Genomic DNA, 16,286 nt, shown 5'->3' with positions numbered 1-16,286 from the left:
ATGTTACTACAACTTATCCAATTTACCATCAGATACATTCTTCAAAGGACTCGGTTGGGCAACACGGCCTTCCATCTACCCCCAACCTACCGAAGTGCAGTTCAGAGTAAATATTTATTGCATTATCCTTTTCCAAATGGGCGGTAATTTAGAATGCATAAGATACTGTATTTACGATAGAGACATCGCTTCTCCCATTGTTCCTCAGTCTTCCCGCTCTTTCACTCAAACCCAGACGCTTTTCTTTGTGTAACCAGTTGTCAAATCTGTTCCCTCCGCTAGGGACGTTTTCCTTCATGATATAATTTGTAATCAAGGTATCATTAATTCTGTGTATATGTAATTCTGTGTGATTAGTTAGGTATTTCGTAAATAAATGATTAAACCCAATTTTGTATTGCTGATTCAACTTGTTTACAAGGGTTCGTGAAGATAACCAAGAATTTACAACTTTCAGATGAGACTGAAATAAGGTGACAATTAATATTGACTGCTATTGATGTAAAATATTACTAGGTCTTTAAGAGTTTATTCGGAAGATAAAAGCTTTATAAATATCATTTCGTGGTGCCCCAACTTTCTAGTTAATTACAGTTACATGATTAGCTCAATCAGGTAATATTAATTACAGAGAAAGGATCTTATAGAATAGCATGTCATATCACTTAATCCGGCATAGCCAAAGACACGACAAGTACAAGACCGAAAAAATCTTATTTACCTGCTGTGGTGGTAGCGTGTGTGGTAGTTGTGGTAGTTGTAGCTTTTGTGGTAGTCGTTGTTCTTGCCACTGAAAAACAGACAAAATGGTCAGATCAATTAAGTAAATGTGTACATTGAGTCTTCAAAAGAAAAATAAGAGGGGAGTCTATAGTTTAGACTGTTTAATGACAATGTTTCAGCACCAAGGTCTTTCTCAAGACCAGTCTCACTGTAGCAAACATACAAGACATGGGTATGTATCTAAGCTGTGTGTGGTGGACATGCACGATTCTAACAAATGCATTGAAAGTCACAAAGTGCTTAATCGTAACCCGCCTCAAAGCCCCCAAAGAGCAAGCAGTAGCACAGTGGCAACACTAAATCAATACAATCCCCAATGTTCAATTAACCCTGATTGGAGTGGAGTTTTCTTTAATTACCTGTTGACTCTGTGAGGGTCACGGCGTTGCTTGCTTCCTCGTTTCTGAAGACAGCAATCAGAGAGACCTCGTACTCAGTAATGGGCCTCAGTCCAGTCAGCAGGTGGCTATTCATTTTACCGTTCACTAGCATCTTCACCATAGAGGGAAGGAGGGAGGAGAATGTAGTGAGAAGTTGAGTCAATGGATATTTCTGCTGCTACCAAATGCACGTACGGACTGGAATGCTACAGTCACCAAAAGGGCTTCAAAATAACCCTTCAAACACATACTGTAGAAGGTAAGTAAGCAATCCATATTTGTATCTAGCATGACTGGCTTTGTGTCAACATTCAATGAGTGCCTGATAGATGGTCAATCTTAAACTGCTCAGGGATGTGATAGAAAGTATGCCAAGCATTTGGGAGGTGAGTCATACAACTTACAATACAGCATGCATAACCTGAGAGAAATCACGTAGCTGAAAACCTTCTAGCAGAGACAATTCAATTGCAGTCATAGATTCTGTAGCTGATGTGAGACACCAGAATGAAACATAATTGCAGTAACAGACAGAAAGAGAACTGTGCATTCATTCAACCAGCCAGCCAGTCAGTCAGTCAGTCAGCTAGATAAGACAGCCAGACACAGACCTCTTTAGTGTCTCCTCCTCTGATGGGGGTCCATGTGAGTCTGTAAAGAACCACATCTTGGGCTGAGTGTTCCCAGGTGACCCTGAAGCTTTCTGTGGAGACTTCACTGCTCCTCAGGTTCAGAGGCTCTGGGACCGTCTCTGGTTTAGACACAAAGGGTAAAGAAGCCTCAAAATAATGGAAGGAGTTCCACATAATTTTGGCATCCCACATATGAGTGGTCATATTCAGTCAGCACTCTCTTTTAGATACACTTTATCACATGTAAGAAAGTGTTCATGACTTACATCAGTGTTTCCTCTTCAAATGCAGCTAGATAATTTGGTAGCACTTTCCAGAGAAATAGAATGCCCATCTATCACGGAACGTTGAATTGAATTTGAACGTCCGTTAACGTCCGTTAATAATTATATTTCTATGGCACATTCTAGAAGCCACAGCATTTATGGCCTTTTTTGTATTATAAAGGCTGTTGTTGAAAGCCAAGAGCTGACAACAACATTGCTTATACAGGTAGAGGCAGTCTTACTAGTAGTGAAGCTGTCAGTCAAGGGCTCTGCCTGGCCCTCGTCATAGATAGCAAAGATGGCCACCGTGTACTCGGTCAATGACGTCAGGTTCCTTAGCAACAGGGTGGTGATACGGCCAACGTCCATCTACGGCCACCGAAGAGAGAGGTCAGGGTTAACGATCAGTGTGAGTCCCTCTATGTGACAATAAAACATATATACTGTATATAAATATATTTATTTATTTTATTTATCCTTCCAGTGATGCCTACTTTTCTATACATCAGGCAGAATCATATATCAGATTATATATCACATTCTATAAGGTTTATATGTTAGCACAATGCTAACTGTTTTTTGAAAGTTATTTCTTTAGGGGGAAAGTCTGCGACATTAACATTAACACAATCTATTCATGGGCTTAAAGTCCAGCTACGTTATTGGCCAAGTGCCGTGAGCACTCACCTCATTGGTTTGCACTCCATTGGTCTTGACGTACATGATGCGGTAACCGCTGGCCTTCTTGGACGTCGCCTCCCAGGTGAGTCTGGCAGAGCTGTGGTCGACGTTGGAGAAGCGCAGGTTCCGCGCCGGGGTCAGGGGTACTGGGAGAAGAGTGGGGCAAAGAACAGGAACACGGCTCACAGGTCAACCCTAATACGGTTGCAATTAAACACAAGAACCTGAGTCACCCTCCCGCTGGTGCATGATGTGACTCTTTTTGTTTGAGAGTTCCTCTCCGAGGAACAAAAGTGCAGAAGAATGGCCTTTTGCGCACAAAACACATTCTCTGGCAACGTTAAAATTTAACAAGGAGCTTTTACTTTAGGTAGGGATAGAAGTCCTGCTTACAATTACTCCCTGGATTTTCTTGCTGCGCTTCATTCACCTCAATTTAAATCAGGGTCAGCGTTTAGTTATAGACGCAGGGAGCATGAAAAGGATGCAGTGAAGGTGAACTGGGTTCATGAGGGAATTGGAAATAAAGTTGGAGAAAAAGGTTTTAAAGTTTGGCAAGGATCTACACTATCATTCAAAAGTTTGGGGTCACTTAAATATGTCCTTATTTTTTTAAAGAAAAGCAGTTTTTTTTGTCCATTAAAATAACATCCTAGAAGGCCAGCATCCCGGAGTCACCTCTTCACTGTTGATGTTGAGACTTGTGTTTTGCGGGTACTTTTTAATGAAGCTGCCAGTTGAGGACTTGTGAGGCGTCTGTTTCTCAAACTAGACACTCTAATGTACTTGCCTTCTTGCTAAGTTGTGCACCGGGGCCTCCCACTCCTCTTTCTATTCTGGTTAGAGCCACTTTGCGCTGTTCTGTGAAGGGAGAAGTACACAGCATTGTACGAGATCTTCAGTTTCTTGGCAATTTCTCACATGGAATAGCCTTAATTTCTCAGAACAAGAATAGACTGACGAGTTTCAAAAGAAAGTTATTTGTTTCTGGCCATTTTGACCCTGTAATTGAACCCACAAATGCTGATGCTCCAGATACTCAACTAGTCTAAAGAAGGCCAGTTAAATTTTTTTGTAATGATCAATTAGCCTTTTAAAATGATAATCTTGGATTAGCTAACACAATGTGCCATTGGAACACAGGAGTGATGGTTGCTGATAATGGACCTCTGCACGCCTATGTAGATATTCCATCCAAAATCAGCTACGTTTCCAGCTACAATAGTCATTTACAACATTAACAATGTCTACACTGTATTTTGGATCAATGTGATGTTATTTTAATGGACAAAAAAAATGCTTTTCTTTCAAAAAACAGGACATTTCTAAGTGACCCCAAACTTTTGAACGGTAGTGTATTCCAACGCAGTTTGCATACAGGAAGAACAGATCAGTGGAGGATGCAGTCCTGACGTTGTTGCACAGTGCCATGACACACCTGGAGAGGGCTCACTCTTATGTGTGCATCCTTTTCCTCGACTTCTACGCTGCTTTTAACTGCATGCAGCCTCACCTTCTTTCCTACCTATAGATTGACCCCAGCATTACCTTGCGGGTGCTGGACCAAGTTCAACAACACAACATCCCTTCCTCTGTGTTCATCTACCGGTTCCACCCAAGGAACTAGCATCTCCCCAGTCTTATTCTCCATATACACCAATGACCCGAGTGTCTCCGACAGGGACTGCTTGGCAGGGAAATATGTAGGTGACAGCGCCGTTGTCGACCTCTCAGATGACTGCATTTCCCAACAGAAGTGAACAGGGTTCATTACTGGTGCAATAACAACTACCTCACACTCACACTCAACATCAACAAAACAAAATAACTGCTCATTGATTTCAGGAGAAAGGAAGACCCAGTGAGCCACCTAGTCCTGGGTGGTAAACAGGTAGAGAGAGTGGGGAGTTTACCTGGTCACTGGGCACAGACGTCAGTTCAGCGTCTAGTTTTGATGTACATTTGGTTGAATTGTCAACTAGTGTGAATTCAACGTCAAATCAAAAACAAGTTTCACCATGTCATTGGAATTAGGTTAAAAGAAGTGTGAAGATAATATGAAATTCCCAATGTTGAGGACTTTTTTCAATTCCAATCAGTTTTCCACGTTGATTCAACATCATCACATTGAATTTTTGGGTTGAAATGACGTGGAAACAACATTGATTCAATCAGTTTTTCCCCTGTGGCTGGGAATCATCATGGACAGCACACTCTCGTTTAATGCCAACACCCAGAACATCAATAAAAAGTGGCAACAACTCCTGCGCAGACTGAGACAACTGAAATGTCAACACCTGGATCCTCTCCAACTACTACACTTGTCATATAGAGAGTGTGCTGACTTTCTGTTCCTGGTCTGATACAGAGGGCTGTCAGTGGCTCATAAAGGTGTCCCCATGAAGAATATGAACCTGGGTTCCAAGCTCTGTGGGCTACAGTGCAAGGGGCTTCAGGGCCACTACGATAAATGGGCAAGGGCCAATGCCAAGCGCATCAGAGAGGACCCCACCAACAATCTTGCCCAATGTTTCGAGTTGTTGCCCTCTGGAAGGAGATTAAGGGTCCCCACTGTTCAGTAAGAATAGGAGCAAGGCAAGTTTCATTCCATCAGGCTGCTGAACAGTGGGACATAGGACAGATGTTGAGATGAGTTGAGAATACACAATATGTTATTTAGATCATGTTACGTACATCAATTCTAACAGTGTTTAAGACTGTGTTTATCTTTCCCATTCTATTAGGGTTGAGACATATAGGCTGGATCTACACCACATCCAACAAAGTTTTATTTTGAGTGAACTATACCTTTAAGGCACTATCCTGTAGCCTTAAAACAAACAAAACGTGTAAGGACAACTACTTTCTAAACTGTTTTTAAGTCTCTGTATGGGTCGTTCCACCAATTCCGTGCCTTTTGAGAAGTATAACTTGGTCCATACTATATTTTAACATTCTGTCATAAAGGGCACATGTTCAACTTAATAAAAAACATGTTTTCCCATCTCAAGAGGTTACATACAAAAAATGACTATAATAAGTGCCTATTAAGTGCCAAATAATGTAACTGGGTTGACCGTAACAAGGTTGACAATTTCATCTTAACTCAGCCATAAATCCTATTGTGACAGGTGGAATGGAAACTTGATGTGTGAAACAGGGAGTGGCAATTGAATGTAAGTTTTACAAAACAAATGAAATTGTTAAAACATTTCTTGCCAGTCTATCTAGGGTTGATGTGTTATGCTCGACCGGCTGTTTTCCACCACAAAACACTAGAAAATTGACAAAAACAATATATCCAGCTCACCTCCTTTAACACAATGATTTGACTATTAGATGTTGAATGTTTCTTCAAAAAAATTAAGGAATAGTTTCACAATATTAAAACGAGACTTCAGTTCACGTAACAGGGTTGAAATGAAGGACACATGTAAATTAATCACTAATCACATTAAATAAATAATAATCTTCAGAAATGACTTTGTTAAATCAACAAAATATCTAGGGCTTTACAATGATGGTGAAAACGTGGAGTAATTCTGGTGTTAAGGGGGTTTATATCTTCCTAGAAGTGACAGAGGGTGCATGGAGGGACATGTCAGAATGCTGAATTTTGGCACTTTAGCAAGTCTTTATTCATAAAAAAAATCTGATTGATTGAATTCTCCATGTGGTCTATATTAAAGGACACTTCATTCAATATAGCAGTTTTGTCAAATGTAATATGGGTGCACAATTTCTACTTAAAATATCAAAGGGATGCAAAAGGCACTCATTTCGTGGAACGACACATACAGTTGAAGTTGGAAGTTTACATACACCTTAACAAATACATTTAAACTCAGTTTTTCACAATTCCTGATATTCAATCCTAATAAAAATTCCCTGTCTTAGGTCAATTAGGATCACCACTTTATTTTAAAAATGTGAAATGCCAGAATAATAGCAGAGGGAACGATTTATTTCAGCTTTTATTTCTTTCCTCACATTCCCAGTGGGTCAGAAGTTTACATACACTCAATTAGTACTTGGTAGCTTTGCCTTTAAATTGTTTAACTTGGGTCAAACGTTTTAGGTAGCCTTCCATAACCTTCCCACAATAAGTTGGGTGAATTTTGGCCCATTCCTCCTAACAGAGCTGGTGTAACTGAATCAGGTTTGTAGGCCTCCTTGCTCGCACACGCTTTTTCAGTTCAGCCCAAAATGTTCTATGGGATTGAGGTCAGGGCTTTGTGATGGCCACTCCAATACCTTGACTTTGTTGTCCTGAAGCCATTTTGCCACAACTTTGGAAGTATGCTTGTCCATTTGGACCAAGCTTTAGACCCATTTGCGACCAAGCTTTAACTTCCTGACTGATGTCTTGAGATGTTGCTTCAATATATCCACATAATTTTCCTGCCTCATGAAGCCATCTATTTTGTAAAGTACACCAGTCCCCCCTGCAGCAAAGAACCCCCACAACATGATGCTGCCACCACCGTGCTTCACGGTTGGAATGGTGTTCTTTGGCTTGCAAGCCTCCTCCTTTTTCTTCCAAACATAACGATGGTCATTATGGCCAAACAGTTCTATTTTTGTTTCATCAGGCCAGAGGACATTTTTCCAAAAAGTACGATCTTTGTCCCCATGTGCAGTTGCAAACCGTAGTCTGGCTTTTTTATGGCGGTTTTGGAGCAGTGGCTTCTTCCTTGCTGAGCGGCCTTTCAGGTTATGTCGATATAGGACTTGTTTTACTGTGGGTATAGATACTTTTGTACCTGTTTCCTCCAGCATCTTCACAAGGTCCTTCGCTGTTGTTCTGGGATTGATTTGCACTTTTCGTTAATCTCTAGGAGACAGAACGCATCTCCTTCCTGAGCGGTATGACGGCTGCGTGGTCCCATGGTGATTATACTTGCGTACTATTGCTTGTACAGATGAGCGTGGTACCTTCAGGCGTTTGGAATTGCTCCCAAGGATGAACCAGACCTGTGGAGGTCTACAATTTTTTACATTTTTTCCCATGATGTTAAGATTTTCCCATGATGTCAAACAAAGAGGCACTGAGTTTGATGGTAGGCCTTGAAATACATCCACAGGTACACCTCCAATTGACTCAAATGATGTCAATTAGCCTATCAAAAGCTTCTAAAGCCATGACATAATTTTCTGGAATTTTCCAAGCTGTTTAAAGGCACAGTCAACTTAGTGTATGTAAACTTCTGACCCACTGGAATTGTGATACAATGAATTATAAGTGAAATAATCTCTGTAAACAATTGTTGGAAAAATTACTTGTGTCATGCACAAAGTAGATGTCCTAACCGACTTGCCAAAACTATAGTTTGTTAACAAGAAATTTGTGGATTGGTTGAAAAACAAGTTTTATGACTCCAACCTAAGTGTATGTAATCTTCCGACTACAACTGTATATCTACAGTACATGTCGTGACATCTCCCTTATGAACGTTCAAAGAAAGATAATAACACATTAATTAGCAAAGTGGTGACTGACAGATGGTCAACTTCAACACTAACATGATGCCCCCAAATTGCTCTGAAATGTCAAATCAGCACAAACACCATTGTTTTGGCAGCCTGTTCGTTCGGTCTTGTTCTAAAGTTTGCCAGGGCTTGATATCACTCATTCAAGATACAGGCAGAAGTATGCAAATTCACTAGGCCTGATGGCTAACCAACCATCTAAACACCTACAGTAAATATCTCATGCTCAGCCGGTAGATATCCATATCATGTTCTGATAGAGATTTACATTTATTACGACAGCTTCATCTACTCATGTTGTTACAAGCGACACACCTGTTTTCTTACGGGTAGCTCAGTGTTTCTGGAATTGTCATGTGTGGGTATGTGTGTGTGTGCCTGCTTATGCATGTGTGTGTGAATCTGTGCATGCACGTGCATGAGTACGAGTGTATGATGTGGTTACTCACGCGTGGTCTCCTGACTGGTCATAGGGTCACTGGCCTCCTCTCCGTACATGGCGTACACCGTCACTGTGTACTCTGTGTCTGGGGTCAGGTTCTCCAGTTCCACTTCGTTCACCGTCTCAGCCACTTTCACCTGTACAAACAGTCATCAGAGTCCTTAGACAAGGTGACAGACAGGTACACAGAGAAGTTGGCAAAGAAGCAAGATATATACAGGGGGTTGATGAAGACAGAATCAAGCATCAAACAGACGAGGGCAAGGTGGTCAGACAGCCAGATAAAGTGGCAGCGAGCCAGCCAGCCAGACGTGATACATAAGAATGTGAAATAACATCGTTTTAGAGAATGGAGCATTCTGCCCAAGAATTCCTTTTGTTTTATGCTAATCTAGCTAGAGGCTACAGCATTTAACTAAACAACTGAGATATGCACTTAAAACCTGTCTGAATCGATCGACAACAGCCAGTGTAACTTTATTTGAAAAAGGATTCAAGTGTTGTGCCCCAACAGGCTGAGCAAGTGAAACTGTGAACCTGAACTGATGACTGTGCCTAGAGAGTGTTATTTTTTAATGAGCACTAACAGGATGGGTGGAATTTGTTGGGTGGAGGAACTTCTCTCTCCCTCTCCATCTCACCTCCCCCCTTTCCATTGCACTAGTTAGAGCAGTGGTCACCAACTGGCCGATCTCCAAGCCATTCCTAGTCGATCACCAAACATTTCTGTAAGAAAAACAACGATAAAGCCCTGCGTTCCTATTTTTTTCTTCGTTTTGTGCTGTTGGTAATAGGTGCACTTGATTTAGCAGCCCTAGCAAGAGTTATGAATGGCTATGAACCATTTCATGTGTCTGAAGGTAGAACCTACCTGGCAGGCCCAGAGAGTAAATCAAGTGCAACTATAAGCCTACACCTGGCCAATCAGATAGCTCAGATCACGGTGTCTGCACAGTTTCCTCGCACCATAGACCATAGCACCATAGCACCATAGCATCGAATGCACAGCAAAGTTGATCATGTGAGATTTCTAAAATGTTCAAATCATGACTAGAGACTTGCTGTTTTTATGACTAAGTTCATGATTAAGTTGTTATTCAGCACTGTCAATACTTTGTTCAAAAGTTTTATAAGCCATAAAATGCACGCTCACTACTTCCACTCACGCTACAACCAGCACTGCAGCTGCAATCAATAAGTACAGCAAGGTGCTTCCATAAACTTGCGTTGTTATTATTAGCGGCTTGTGTATTTTTTCATATCGAGGAATATTTCACTTCTCTGGTCATAGGAGAAACACCATGAATTGGTGCATGAGGCAGAAATAATGCAGTGCAACTTAAGTTTGGCCATCAGGAAGACAGTGTCCTCTTTTTTCTCAGCGGAGTGAGGGAGTGAGGAGGGATGGTGAGTCGAGTGATAGACAGCCTCACCGCTGCTCCCTCCCCTCAGACTGACCATCAGATGCAGGCCATCAGTCCAGTAAATAAAAAAACACATTATTATGCTCACTAAGCTGTGCCTCACAAGTAATACAACACATTATCGATTACCAGTGTGATCATATACCTACAATTTATTTTAGATCATTTCAAAACGTCTGAGAAGAACAACATTGACAGGGCAATTCAAGTGTAGCCAATATGCAGTGATAATGTATTGGGCCTATAGTCTACTGCACAAACCTCATTCCATTTTTAGTCGGTTAATGTTGCATAGGGTTACATTTTTTAAGTCAAGTAAAAAAAAATTGGAGCGGTAAATCTAGGCTTGCATTTTGACTCAGAAAAGGTTGGCGACCACTGAGTGTCTTCTAAATATTTCCTTGCTTTGAGTCTAAATTCCCTCTCTTACTACTTCTTTACTTTCCTCTGTATTTAAATGTAACCACTCCATTTCTTACATCCTCTTCTCTCTCCCTCTCCATCTGTCTTCTTTCCTTTTCTTTCTGACAGTCTTTTCTCCTCCGCTCTGTCTTTATTTTACCATCTCATTCCTCTTCTCTCTCATTTTCTCATCCTCCTTTCTCTATCCTCCCTTCTGTCTCCTTTTTATCACCTCCTTCTCATCGGCGTCGTCTCCCTCGGTCAGCGGGGCATAGAGGATCATGAAGCCAGAAGCCCCCTCTGCGACCCTCCAGCGGGCCCTCATGGTGTTGTGGGTGATGTCAAACAGCTCCAGGTTGTTCACCGTGGGCAGGGCCACTGTAACACACAAGGGTCACATAGGTCATATATGGGTGACAACATAGAATTACTAGAACATGCAACAACATTAAAGTCAACGTTTAGGATTACAATTCCATATCAATCAAATTGAGTGTACCCATGAGGGTGCAGTCAAGTTGCTGAGGTCAGCGGGGCTTCAGCCTGTTCTAGTAATTGTATTTCTATGGGTCACACAGAGGTCACACACAGGTCCCGCAGGGTTAAGACTAGGACATGACTTAGACCAGTAGACCAGGGTTAGCAAAACCCTCTTCATGGAGAGCTCAGATAAAATCACATTTTATTCATCACATGCTTAGTAAACAACAGGTGCAGACTAACAATGAAATATTTACCTACTGCATATGCAGGTTTTTGCTCCAGCCCTGTTCTGTCTAATCAGGGGTTAGAGCTAGGGAGGAGGTTAGGACACAGTTAGCAGTCCATTTTCCCTCTTCATATCCCAGCAGCAGCCGGGCCAGGTGCTTGGAGTGCCGGTAGGGAGTGATTGCTCACAGGTAGGAGTGATTATCTAGCTGAGACGCTGATTGGGAGTGGCCTCCTGACCAGGCAGGGTTTTACCATTTGTGTCTGAATACTTTTCCTTTGTTTGGCATGTCTTTTTTTATTTTTTATACATTTTTTATACTATTATCTTTGTCACCACTTGAACCTAATAACCTGCTTGGGCTGGCTGACTACAGAGTCCCAACTGAGCTCTACCTGGACCCTGGTGAGTAGGCTATGCTGTCTCCACTAGGGACAAAGACATACAACACCCTGTTCGCTTACCTCGACTCAAAGGTTACAGACTTGTTAGTATGTCCTAGCTTCCCTTGATTGGCCAGAGTTTATATGCACTCTTAGAAAATAAGATGCTATCAATAACCTAAAATGGTTCTTCAGCTATCCCCATAGGATAACCCTTTGAAAACCCTTTTTGGTTCCAGGTATAACCCTTTTGGTTCCAGGTATAACCCTTTTGGTTTCATGCATAACCCTTTTCGTTCCAGGTATAACCCTTTTGGTTATAGGTATTATCCCTTTGGTTCCAGGCATAACCCTTCTGGTTCCAGGTAGAACCCTTTTGGGTTCGATAAAGAACCCTTTCACAGAACGTTCTACATAGGGGCCCAAAATGGTTCTATCTGAAACCAAAAAGGGTTTTTCAAAAGATTCTCCTATGGGTACAGTTGAATAACCCTTTTGGAACCCTTTTTTCTAAGAGAGTAGGTTTGCTAACCAGTTTTGTAACATGGTAAATGGAGAAACAAAAGTCAAATTGTAAACAATTAAATCAACAGGCATAACTCACAATTCACACAGCAAAGTAATCTCCATTCCCGTTAACCTGTTTGGCCAAGAGTGGCCACATCCCCTCCCTTAAATTACCGGTCTATAGAAATACATAAATATAGGCCTAAATGCAATACGGGATACTTAAGCGCTCCAAAAGTGAGAGCATTTACAGCATTACTGGATGCCGTAAATTGTCTTTCTTCCACCTCCATCTGTATGTCAGTCTGACAGCGGTAGGTTACTCACCACCCCTTTTAACCCCTTTAAGGTCATTTGTGTACTTAGTATTCACAGATATACAAGGGGGATTTCAATGTCCTTCATCAACTTCTAGCCCTCACTAAATCAGATGAGATTCAGTTTTGTAACTAGACTTACATGTGGTAGCGCTGCCTCGGAGGGCCTCGCTAGCTGAGCTGGCGTAGATGGCGAACACGGACACCTGGTACTCAGTCAGGGAGAGGAGGTAGTTGAGCACCACTGTGTCCACTGTGCCCTGCACTACCTTCTCCTCGGGCTGGCCCCCGCTGGTAGGGTAGTACACCACCCGGTACTTCTCCACCGTCCCTGGGGCGTGGGTCCACGACACCCGGAAACTCCTGGCTGTCACCTCTGAGGTCACCAGGCCTCTGGGAGAGGTCATGGTGACTTCTGGGCCTCTGTCGCCTGAGAGGATGTAGGGTGGGTGAAGAAAGAGAAAGGGTGAGAGGATGGATTTGTTTGCTTTCATGTGGATTTTTCCAAAATGGCTGAAGTGACACATTTCAAACACTGTTTGTTTGTAAAAAGGGATACTATATGACTAAATGTCTATAATGCTCACCTGTGATGTAACCAGACCTGGGTTCAAATACTGTTCCAAATATCTCAATTACTTTCACATACATTCGAAGTAGGTATTCAGATAGATTTTTGTTGAAAAGACAAGTATATTTTAATGTATTTGGAAATAAACTTGAAAAGTATTTGAAAATACTCAAATATACTCCCATGCATTTAACCCAGGTATTTGAAAATAGTATTTTAAATAAGTATTTGAAAATACTGTCAAATAAAATTTGGTAGACTATTTGGTTTTTACAAATAACCATTCAATTAATGACTCAAATAGAAGTACTTGTTTTGGGTTGTGCATTTGAAAATACTCAAAATACTCAACAACAGATTTTAAATACCAGATACTGAAATACACATGTACTTGAACCCAGGTCTGGATTTAACCTTCTCAATTCTCTCTTCTGAATCTACTACTCTACTTGAATCGGATTCACCTTTGATGGCCTTGTCGAGCTGTTCGACCCGGTCACAGACGGTCCTGGTCAGACGCTCCACGATAGAGCTCATGACGCTGAAGTCGGCCACGTTGTAGACATGCGTCTCCTCTGGAGGCGAGCCGATGGCCTTCAGCTCTTTCTCATCGGCGTTCTTCACACCTTTGCAGAGAAAGAGGTAGAGAGCGTGAAGGAGGAAAAGGGGGAGAGAGAGAGAGCGAGTGAGAGAGAGATACCGACATTAAGAGAGGGAAAGATGATCAGGATGATGTTAGGGAAGATTATTCTCATCAGAATGGTATTTTTGTGTAATTCTATGGTGAGGTTGCAGTTATCTGTTCTATGTCAAAACTAAGTTGCCTGGGCCGCTGAGAGGGGAGAGGTCAAAGTGTCATCATGTGTAAACATATCTTTCACTCTCTACCTTTCCCATAGTGGGGAAAGGAAGGTTGCAGTGTCTGGAATCATTCTCCTCTCCGTGAGTTTGTCCAGGAGGTTGTATTTTGAGTGGGTTGTATCTAAATGACAATTTGATATATGCCTGTTGATTTGGAGGATTGGTTTATGGTTCTGGGGTTTGGGAAAGGAGACAAAGCTGAACGATGAATTATGTCTATGCTGTCTTATCCTGTGTGTGTGTCTTTACTATAAAGGACCTCATTTACAATGTGGAAGGGGCTCTCAGAGAATTCACTGAGAGACACTGAATTTATCTGAGAGTCACAGGGTTGTGATAGAGCTCATATAATTAAAGATGGACTTTTATAACTAACTCTGACTTGTGTGTGTGGTTTGCTCCCATGATTTGGTAAATAGAGGAAATTTCCACGACAATGAGTAGAATGAGACATCTCTAGATTACATATCATTACACTGAGCAGGTGTCAGAACACGTGGCTTCACACTCAAACCAGTTTTCATAAATATAAATGATAAAGGTGAAAGAATGTCCTCCATCCGTCAAGAAAAGTGCATCTGCATTCAAGCTATCCCTTTAACTACAGAAATATATGAGCATTTAGAGAGAACTAAGATGAGGCTTTGTCTCATACCAATGGCAAACAGCTCTATTCCCGCCTCTCTCAGACTCTGAGCCGGGGGTTTGACATCGTCTTGAGACTTCCCATCTGTGATCAGGATTCCAATTTTGGGAACGCCGGCCCTGGATCCGGACTCAGGTTTATAACTGTTCTCCAGGATGTACGTCAATGCAAGACCTAGAGAGAAGAATATCAGCATACTGTCTAACTCCTGCATACACAGCGGTTCTTGAGGAGTGTCACATACAGTATTAGCATCTTTGTTAGATTATTGGGTTACCTGTCTAAAATAGATGAATCATGTTATCGGGACATCTAATACAATGTGGTAGAATAACATAATGAATGTAATTTGTGCCAGGTGGGTAATGTGTATTATGTGGAGTTCAGTAGTATTACAGAGTACAGAGGACGAAAGGATTATTTTCTAGTACCCGTCAGTGTGTTCCCTCCTTTGTAGGGCAGGTTCTTCACAGCGTCGATGACTGCTTCTTTGGTGGTGAAAGTGTTCAGGTGCCACTCCATCCTGGGGTCACCACTGTACTGAGCCAGACCTGTGAACAGGGTAACACTATGAGCTTCTCTCAACACACATTCACACTCCATTATTGTACTGACGATAATCATTTATTACCCAGATGAAACACAGCAACACAACAACACAGAAACTACAGTACCTGTGACTCCAGTGGGTGGAATAGACAGGCCATGGCCATATGGCTAATTGGCTATCACAATCTAATCATGAGCGCTTTAGCAATACTGCTTTCTCATAATTATAATGATGATGACAATGATAGGGAAAAAACATCACAGATGATGATGATGATGATAAAGAAACCAGTAGAATAGATGACAGATTGTTTCCTCACCTATCCGTGTCTTGTCAAACTCCACATGGAAGGCGCTAACCAGATTCTCCAGGAACATGCGGACCAGACGGAAGTTTATCCGTCCGATACTCCATGATCCGTCCACCAGGATCACAATATCTGCAATGGCCGGGGTCTTACACATGAACTGCTCTGTAAAGGAAATAAATACAGACCAAATCTGTTAATACCAACATACTAATGACAAAGCATTAAAACATTAGCCTAGATAAAACACAAGAATGCAGAACACACCACTACTGTAGCATAAAGGAGAAAGTAAGGTCACTGAACTTATCAAATACAGGTAAACTGAATCAAACAATTAAAATGTTATCATGATTTTTCTAAATTCATTTTTCATTATTTGAAGTGCAGCTTAGGTCCAAAGCATTTGTTTATTCAGTTCAAACCATCTTCCCACAAAATTCCCTGAAGGACAATTTAGAGTATAATTAATGCTAAATTATTCTGGTGCTTACGAATACACCCAGTCAATGAAAGAAAATATGCCTTAATTAGGTGACATTTTATTTCAACACTTTGCTACATAGCCTTTCACATAATAATATTTCTCATTATGCCTCCTCTCACAATCTGTGCCAATCCATTTAAGTAGAGACAGGCCTGTCATTAGAGCACAAACAGACATGACAGCAATGCGCTATTATCCTGATCCAACACACTCAGTGTGAGGGAAAAGCATTGACCCAGAACTCTCTGTGTGGATTCAGAAGGTTTCTGCAGGATATGCACAAACCTGCATTGAATATGCTTATGTATCTTAAGTTCAGGAAAAAACTCTTGACTTTCACAGTTCAGAAAACTGTCAGACTTTCAGTCTTACGCAATAAATAATATACCCGGAATCAAGATGATTATTTTTGTTGTACAGTATATTTCTCCTATACCAACTGATGTGT

General features: G+C 41.5%; 1 protein-coding gene across 5 annotated transcripts in view; it reads right to left on the bottom strand.

Annotated features, from left to right (window-relative positions):
* Positions 1-16,286, bottom strand: part of LOC110489432 (collagen alpha-1(XIV) chain) — a 96,350-nt gene that overhangs the window by 55,100 nt on the left and 24,964 nt on the right. For all 5 annotated transcript variants that reach the window (XM_036970754.1, XM_036970756.1, XM_036970753.1 and 2 more), the window contains 12 exons: positions 15,364-15,516; positions 14,926-15,045; positions 14,504-14,668; positions 13,452-13,613; positions 12,559-12,846; positions 10,733-10,878; positions 8,682-8,811; positions 2,749-2,888; positions 2,304-2,430; positions 1,775-1,914; positions 1,143-1,275; positions 722-790 (listed from right to left, as the gene is read on the bottom strand). In XM_036970754.1, coding sequence (XP_036826649.1) covers positions 722-790; positions 1,143-1,275; positions 1,775-1,914; positions 2,304-2,430; positions 2,749-2,888; positions 8,682-8,811; positions 10,733-10,878; positions 12,559-12,846; positions 13,452-13,613; positions 14,504-14,668; positions 14,926-15,045; positions 15,364-15,516 — 1,773 coding nt within the window. The remainder of the gene's footprint in view (positions 1-721; positions 791-1,142; positions 1,276-1,774; positions 1,915-2,303; positions 2,431-2,748; positions 2,889-8,681; positions 8,812-10,732; positions 10,879-12,558; positions 12,847-13,451; positions 13,614-14,503; positions 14,669-14,925; positions 15,046-15,363; positions 15,517-16,286) is intronic.

The sequence above is a fragment of the Oncorhynchus mykiss genome, chromosome 32 (genome assembly GCF_013265735.2).
Source record: "Oncorhynchus mykiss isolate Arlee chromosome 32, USDA_OmykA_1.1, whole genome shotgun sequence".
NCBI classification, from domain to species: Eukaryota; Metazoa; Chordata; class Actinopteri; order Salmoniformes; family Salmonidae; genus Oncorhynchus; species Oncorhynchus mykiss.
Note: the sequence above shows the minus strand (reverse complement) of the source record. Positions and strands in the feature narration are given on the sequence as shown.